This window comes from Urtica dioica, chromosome 8, assembly GCF_054948205.1.
Source record: "Urtica dioica subsp. dioica isolate 48M chromosome 8, U.dioica_male_clone48M_v1_H2, whole genome shotgun sequence".
Taxonomy (NCBI): Eukaryota; Viridiplantae; Streptophyta; class Magnoliopsida; order Rosales; family Urticaceae; genus Urtica; species Urtica dioica.
In genome coordinates, this window is record NC_142763.1 from 2,904,371 (window position 1) to 2,913,392 (window position 9,022).

General features: G+C 39.6%; 1 protein-coding gene across 1 annotated transcript; it reads left to right on the forward strand.

Annotated features, from left to right (window-relative positions):
* Positions 1 to 5,833: 5,833 nt before the first annotated feature.
* ADC2 (arginine decarboxylase 2) lies at positions 5,834 to 8,492 on the forward strand. Its single transcript, XM_089622048.1, has one exon. The coding sequence runs from the start codon at positions 6,194 to 6,196 to the stop codon at positions 8,249 to 8,251; it is 2,058 nt and encodes a 685-aa protein (XP_089478174.1). The 5' UTR covers positions 5,834 to 6,193; the 3' UTR covers positions 8,252 to 8,492.
* Positions 8,493 to 9,022: the final 530 nt, after the last annotated feature.

Below are 9,022 nucleotides of genomic sequence, written 5' to 3' on the forward strand. Positions count from 1 at the left end.
GGACAGAGACTAAAACACCCTTCGTCTTCGTGCGGTATGACATTACGTGGCAAAGTAGAGGAAAATAAAGAAAGTAGGAAAAAAGATAGTAAATATCCCAACGTGAAAAACACAAGAGATATAGTACAGCAATTCCATTTATTACATACTATATATTATATACTACACAATAAATTTTGATTCTATTTTTAGGTATACTAGAGTTAATAATAATAGTATTTATAAATTAAATAAATGTATTATCTTTAAAAAAATATATATAACTCAGTGATTCAAATATCGGTTTTTAATAATTTTAATATTAATATAAATATTTGGACGAGACTATTATTTTGATATCGGTGAAGATTTATTTATGATACTTAATATATTAATTTAATTTTTAAATTTGTGCCACTTTTTTCTAAGGAGGATTTTAGACTTTTATGTGTACGAATCCGAGAAACGTGGCATCACGAAAATAAAACTAAATTGCTAATAAGGACCAACGCTAATACTAAAGAGTCAATAAGATTCAGCTTCGTGGAAAACTATAAGGTTCGTATAATTATGAAGCTAGGCTTACTCGGTCAAACAACTAATATAAATGCTAGGAATGGTCTATTTCGGTCAAAAGCTTTGTCTCGCCACTATTATTACGAAAATGATAGGTTAGATATTGAATTTGACTATACACCCTTATAAAACATTCAACTTGTCGTACATGGCTTGCTCACTAATTATTTGTGTGTGTCGTGTGCACTGACGGAGCGAGACAAAAATATTAGCAGAAGATTGGAAGGTAATTTTAATTGATATAGGGTTTTTACATAATTTTTAGCTTTTATCAAGATTTTATTTTATTTTTTTGTAGAAGTGACACTGTTGATCAAAATTACGTTATATATTGATGGTGCAAATGCATATGACACTATTAGCTCAAAATTATATGGTTTAAGATTACTATTAAGAGAGCATGCATTTATAAAATTATCATTAACCCAAATTAGTTATCACTTTATTAAGATATTTTTATATTGAAAATATATGTAAAAAATTGAGGGGACTAGACCTATATTGAGTTATCGACTACGTGAAAGGGATTAACTGAGTTTTAAAATAACGTAGTTCCATCATTGATCTAGTTTTGAAAGTCTAATCATTGAACTAACAACCGATAAAAATAGAAAAATATAAAATCGGACGAGAAAATATTTACCGTACATCAAAATAGTTCATATATTATTACTAAAAGAAATTAGGTTTTATTAATAAAATAAGAATGCTATTTAGAAATATTTAAATATCATAAAAGTTAATATCTTGATATATGTCAACTTATTTATGTCCAGTTTTTAAAACTAACCCAAATTATTTTCGATTTAGAATTTTTTTTTTTCCGAGTTTTCCTTTACTAAAAAAAAGATATGAGAGCAACTAAATATGAGATATCTGGATAAATTGGTATGCTTTTTCATGGATCGTGGTGTTGCTAATGATAAAATTATAAACTGCATAATTGAATTGATTATTTATTTATTTATTTATAAAGTGCATAATCGCTAGATAACGATATCTAGCCAATTCACCCAATTCACTGGCAATTAATTAATTTCTGGCCAACTCACTGACAACTAAATAATTTCTCATGTATAAGATTATAAATTCAATCTTCTATAATAGCGATTTGTCTTCGTTATTTAAAAGATTTTTTTTTATAATTTAAACTTGAATGTTTTAGGTAATCAAATATACAATGTACGCGAATGTATGTATAAAAATTAAAAAATAGTAAAATAAGAGTGGCACCTAATTTAATTTAGTATTGATGATTTCACACCATCGTTAAAGTAGAGGCTGTATATTTACTGGACATTTTTTTTTTTAAGATACAACTTTAATCGATTGATTGATGACATTAGATGGAGAGAAAAAAGTGTCAAAAGTGAATACTAAAAATTGAAAGTTACTATATTTCTGATTTTCTAAAAAAAGTACTATAATATATACAATGATGCGATTAAATTATATTGAACATTTTGTAAATTATGAGTAAAGTAAACTAAGTTCAAATTTGATATAAATCTCTCAAATAAAACAAGTCTCAAATCTCAATATGAGAATTTATCACACAATCTAACGATTCTTAGTAATACTTTTAATTTCTTTCAAAACACCGATTTCTTAAAGATTACACATATTTGTGATTGCATGGAATATTTAAGCTCAAATTACAAATCAATCTTGTAAAGATCAAATAATATGGACAAATTGCTTTCTCGGGAGCTTGAACTCATGTTATCACGCTAGATGAGAGAGATCTCACAGACAATAGCTAATGCCACCCAAATTAAATGTTTGAGATTCTTTAAAACACCGCTAAAAAGGAAATCTTTATTTAATCCCTACAACAATTTAGAATACCACACTTAACCTTTCCAACATGTTGAAATAAATACCAACTACTTTATGTTGTCTCTCTTTAATATTCTAAAATAGTTAAAGTTTAAACTTTGTTGAACGCTTTACCGTTCTCTTATAAATTTCTAAACGAATTATGAATACGTATATAACCAATAAGAAACGACAACATAACATATTGATCAATGATACACAAGTACACGAGATATTTGATGCACCGGTTCTCTCTCATTTGAAGATGATATTGTGAAAATTACCTCTTAATTATCCCATGCTAAGAAAATTATATTCAATTTTAAACAATAAAAAAAAACATATACGTCACGTACCTTTCAGAAGAAAGATCTAACCTGTTTAGTAGATTGGAAATTTGGGATTATGACTAAGTTAGCTGTTTTTTTTTTTTTTTCCCTTCTCTCTTATATGTTATGTTGTCTTTATCATAGTTTCCGTGTCTCAAGCTTGTATTGTTATAAACACAAAAACGTTAACGGCAAACTAACGGTATGCGTGTTTTCTGCGCGTGGTGAAAATTTAAGTAGCTTTTATAGAAAAATAAAAAAAAAATCATTAAAAACTGTTGTCCCTTTTATATAAGAACACATGGCATTCCCAATTTTCCATATGAAAACATAATAAAAATTTTAATAATTGAAAGGGTCAAATATTCAGAATCTCTCCGAAGACAAGGTCACTTCACCATAGTCATGCGGTCCCACTTCTAACCTTATCTCATTCCGGGCATTGGAACGAAGTGACAATTCTGTTAAGTCATTTTTTCACCTTTCGAAGGTTAACAAAAGTAATATTTTTATTAGGTAATTTTTTAGCTTAACGGAAATGATAATTTTCGGTTTTTTATTAAAAAAATAATTTGTAAAAGACAAATAATATCAACCGTTAAATATGTGGTAGCTAGCTTGGTCTAGCGGTAATCTCACACTTACATCGACGGAGAGGTCACGGGTTCAAGCCCCCATGGGACGCAGAAATGCATGCCCCCTAAGATTTATTCTAATAAGTATGTAATTTTGGTCAATAGTGCCACATACTATGTAATCTTGGCCGATAGTGTCACCTGCGCTTTGCACTGCTAATATATCATGTAATTCTGGTCGATAATGCCCCTACTAAAAAAAAAAAATATCAACCGTTAAATATTTAATTATTCACGGTTCATAATTTTTTTAATTAAAAAATAAAAATACAAATGACTAATGAAAATTAGCGAAATGAATACCTTCCGATAGTCTTCTTCCACTTCCAAAACGTTATTGGAAGAGTTCTTTCCGATGGTACTTTCGGGAGACACAAAAAAAGCAAATGGTAGCGCCTTCCTTCCGTTAACTTCCGCACCGTTGGCCTAGCATGAACCCTATCATCCCCAACTATTAAAGACGTATTTTAAATTAATAAGAGCATCTCCAACCCTATTAACAAATTTGGTGTTGAAATCACACAATTTTTGTGCATTTCTAGCACCAACTTTTTTTAACTCTAACCACAACACCAAATTTTACATTAAAAATACTATTCTCTATTATTATATTATTAAAATAAAATAGTCTCTAATAAAATATTTCAATAAATAATTGTATAATTGTAATACATATTTTTTTTTGTTCAATGATTAAAATCCTATCCTACATGCGAGTACTTAATAGAAATTAACATGTACAAAATTTAAAATAATACAAATTTGAAATTTATATCATATTACAAATTTATTTTTATGTTTATTTTGTTGTGTATAATTTTAACTTCAAAATTTATGTTTGAGTTTTTAAAATTTATTTGAACTTTGTTTTAATATGACTTTTGTAGTCAAAATTTGGTGTTTTAATATGATTATGGATATATATATATACACACACAAATATATATATATATATATATACATATATAGATATATATAAAAGTTGTGTCTAACACACCAAATTTGACGTGCTAATGTGGAAACGGTATAATATAGTGTGGCTTTTACAGTGTGATTGAAGACAATTTGACACTAAATATAGTGATATACCGTAAGAATGGAGTTGGCATAAGTGTTTAAATTATATGCTAAGAAAAATAAACTTGTTGAAATTAAAAAGAGAAAATGGTGGCAAAACGAGTCAATGTTTACGAGTTGTAAAACTTAAATACTCATTCTTTAAAAGTTGTTGGAAAAATACCAAAAGTCAAAAATTTGTTTATCCGTTAGTACCTCTATCATTAAATTAGATGAAATGACACGTGTCACCATCAGCTAATTTTGAAATATTTAGTTCATTTTAATAATTATCGTTAACTTTTAATTTGTTTTTTAAAAAACACGCGCACTCTCACTTTTTCTCTTTTTTTTTTGGTTCTCCGTTCCCTTTCTTCTCTGTTTCCAACTCAAACATCATTGAATATCAAATTCCAAACTCACTCACCGGACAACTAGGCGTTCAACAGCGGTGATCTGTGGTCACCGAGATCGACGGAAAAAGTACGTGTCGAGACATATATGAATCGAAAGCCCTCGCTGCGAGGATTACCGTTGCACTTTTCGTTTTCATGATTGATTTTATTATTAACTGATTTTGTTGACGGAAACGAATTTGAAAATTAAAAATTGAACATATTAGTTGACATATAACTGTTTAGATTAGATAGCATTATAAGGGAAAAAAAAAAAATTCGCTTTTTGATTAAAAATGAAATTTTTTGGATCCGTCATGAGGGCACGTGGTTTCCACATGACCGCCGTTAATGGAGGAAAAAACAAGAGGCTGTTCCATATTTTGGGGTAAATTTTTAATAGTTTAATTCCGTTTCATAATAGATATTAGATACTACTAAGACTTCCAGTCATTTGCGTATTTTGAGAGCAAATATTGGGAAGGAAAAAAAGCTGCACCAATGAAACCGCCGAACACTTTGAGAGTCCGTGACCGTGTGGCATCCATTAAAAATAAACGAGACAATTTTCATATTTATTAAATAGTCAGCTAAATCAACAATGACGTGGCACGATCGAAACCGTTGAGCAAACCCTAATCATCATCAAGATGACGGACAATCAAGAGCGAAGCTTCGCGCTGGTTTCCTTGGCGATATACCGCCGCCCCAACATATCATATCGCAATAAGTAGACCCGATATATTGACACCTTACAAATCGATAGCGGGACCCACATCAGGTAAACAGAGGCACGCGGCAACTCGACGCCGATCGAAAAACTCGTAACGAAAATCGCGAGAAATTGTAGAGTTACGTGAGGTGGGGATTTTAAATAATAAATCAGGCCCAAGTAGGGCCCACCAGGCCCAACTAGCCGGCCCCGAAGCAACCCTATATAAAACGCCTTTAACGCTCATGCAGTTTCGCCACTTCTCTCAACGTTCGCCGTTCTCTTCCAGCGCAAGAAACAAAAAAATAAGAACCCTAATATCTCTCTCTCTCTCTCTCTCTCTCTCTCTCTCTCTCTTCTTGCCCTAATCTCACACTTTCCCCCAAAAATTCCCGGATGGTGGTATTCGACTCCGCGGCCTAAATTGCATTCCTGTTCCCTCGGAGCCTCGATTTAGCGGCGAAATCGCGTCCAATTTATCTTCTGAGCGATCGTTGTGGGGATATCGGAGCGCGAGTGGTTGAGAGAGGGATTTTCCGATCTCCGTAGTTCTCCAACTGCCACTTTTGACGGGGGTAGCCGGGGCCTCGGCCTCGGCGGGTTCTAAAGCCCCCACCTTCACGGCCCGCACACAATTTCCCCTCCCTTTAAACAAAACAATTCTTTCATTCTTTTGAACAGACAGAGATAGCCATGCCTGCCCTAGCTGTCTGCGTCGACTCGGCCACTCTCCCGGCGCCGATGCCATCTCCGGCGACGTTCGCCGTCCAGGATTCGACCTTGGCCGTCCATTGGTCCCCGGCGCTGTCCTCCGCGCTGTACAGAATCGACGCCTGGGGGGCGCCGTACTTCACCGTCAACTCCTCCGGCAACATCTCCGTCCGTCCCCACGGCGGCGGAACCATGCCTCACCAGGATCTGGATCTCCTCAAGATCGTGAAGAAAGCCACGGATCCGAAGCCCTCCGGCGGCCTCGGCCTCCCTCTCCCGCTCCTGGTCCGCTTCCCGGACGTCCTCCGGAGCCGGCTCGAGTCTCTCCAGGCGGCGTTCGACTTCGCCGTCGCCGCCGAGGGGTTCGGGTCCCACTACCAGGGAGTTTATCCGGTCAAGTGCAACCAGGACCGCTTCGTCGTCGAAGACATTGTGGAATTCGGATCCTCTTTCCGCTTCGGCCTCGAAGCCGGTTCGAAGCCGGAGCTTCTCCTCGCCATGAGCTGTCTCTGCAAAGGAAGCCCCGAGTCTCTCCTCGTCTGCAACGGATTCAAAGACTCAGAGTACATCTCTCTCGCTCTAATCGCCAGGAAGCTCAACCTGAACACCGTCATCGTCCTCGAGCAGGAAGAGGAGGTCGATCTGGTGATCGAATTGAGCCGGAAGATGGCCGTCCGGCCAGTAATCGGCGTCCGAGCCAAGCTCAGGACCAAACACTCCGGCCACTTCGGATCCACCTCCGGCGAGAAAGGCAAGTTCGGCCTCACCACGACGCAGATCCTCCGAGTTGTGAGAAAGCTCCAAAGCAACCAGATGCTGGACTGCCTCCAGCTCCTCCACTTCCACATCGGATCTCAGATTCCGACCACCGCTCTCCTCTCCGACGGAGTCTCCGAGGCGGCGCAGATCTACTGCGAGCTCGTCCGCCTCGGCGCCCACCAAATGCGCGTCATCGACGTCGGAGGCGGCCTCGGCATCGACTACGACGGATCCAAATCCTCCGACTCCGAGATCTCCGTGAGCTACACGCTCGAGGACTACGCCCTCGCGGTGGTCCGATCGGTCCGGTCCGTCTGCGACCGGAAGAACGTCGGCCACCCGATCATCTGCAGCGAGAGCGGCCGCGCCATAGTCTCCCACCACTCCGTCCTCATCTTCGAGGCCGTCTCCGCCTCCGCCGCCTCGTCCCCGCCGGAGCAAATGTCCGCCCTCGCCCTCCAGTACTTCGTCGAGTCCCTCTCCGAGGAGGCCCGCGGGGACTACCTCAGCCTCTCCGCCGCCGCCTCCAGAGGAGAGTCCGACACGTGTCTCTTCCTCGCCGAGAAGCTCAAGCAGCGCTGCGTCGAGCAGTTCCGCGACGGCTCCGTCGGGATCGAGCAGCTCGCCGCCGTCGACGGCCTCTGCGAGCTCGTCTCCTCCGTGGTGGTCGGCCACGGATCGGGAGAGCCTCGGCCTCGGACGTACAACGTGAACCTCTCGGTGTTCACGTCGATCCCGGACTTCTGGGGGATCGGGCAGCTCTTCCCGATCGTGCCGATCCACCGGCTCGCCCAGCGGCCCTCGGCTCGGGGGATCCTCTCGGACCTGACCTGCGACAGCGACGGGAAGGTCGACCGGTTCATCGGGGGCGAGTCGAGCCTCCCTCTCCACGAGCTCGGCGAGGACGGCGGGTACTACCTGGGGATGTTTCTCGGCGGGGCCTACGAGGAGGCGCTCGGCGGGGTCCACAACCTCTTCGGGGGGCCCAGCGTGGCCAGGGTGTCGCAGAGGGACGGCCCGCACGGCTTCGCGGTGACTCGGGCCGTGCCGGGCCCGTCCTGCTCGGACGTCCTGCGGGCCATGCAGCACGAGCCCGAGCTCATGTTCGAGGCCCTCAAGCACCGCCTCGAGGAGATCGTCGGAGAGGACGACGGGACCGCCGCCGACCTCGCCAACTCGTTCCACAACATGCCTTACCTCGCCGGCTTCTACGGTGACGGCGACGTGTCCGAGTCCTCGGCTTCCGGCGAGGAAGAGCAGTGGTCTTATTGCTGTGCTTGATCCGCGACTGGTTTTTTTCGGTCTGTTCTATCTCTCAATTGTCTTTTCTGTTTCAAGTGTTGTTACTCGCTTCTGTGTCTTTTAGAGAGTTTTAGTCCCAAGGAAGAAGAAGAAGAGGGAGAGTCACACTCCCTTTCGTTGTGAATTCGGTGATCCTGTGTGTTTCCCTTTCTCTCTTCTTTGTATTGTCTGATCTCATCTTAATTTTAGTGGAATTAAATAAGAACCCAAGTTTTTATCAGATTTCTCTTGTCTTGGATTCGTGCTGTTACGAAAGTTTATTGGATCTCTCATACTTCTTAATTCATCTTCGTTGTTTCTTCTTGTTGTGCTGATGCTCACTTTGGATTTTGAATGGCTGCTCTGTTAGCGCCTTTTTTGGAAAAGTTGGATGATGAGATTCTGTTATTATGGTTTGTGGGGTCTTTGAATTCACTTTTGTTTTTAGCCTAAATTAGGGTACGAGTTTATTTTTATTTTATTGAAGCAAAGCAAGGTATTTAAGAATTAAGAGCGTGTCCATAACTGTAGTCTGTAGCCTATAGAAATTTGACCGTAACTGTGTATTTTTTTTTTATATATTTATTTTGCTCAAGTCCGTTACCATGTCCTTGCCTTGAGCTTTCCGTTTTATTTTTCTTTCTTTGATTAATAAAAGATTCAACCTTTCTTTTGCTTTGTCCCTCGTGTTTTGCCTTGGTTACAGGCGTTAAAAGGCATAGTTGCTTAAGAAAAGGTGTAATATAATAATACTCAAAGTGGGCTAGAGAT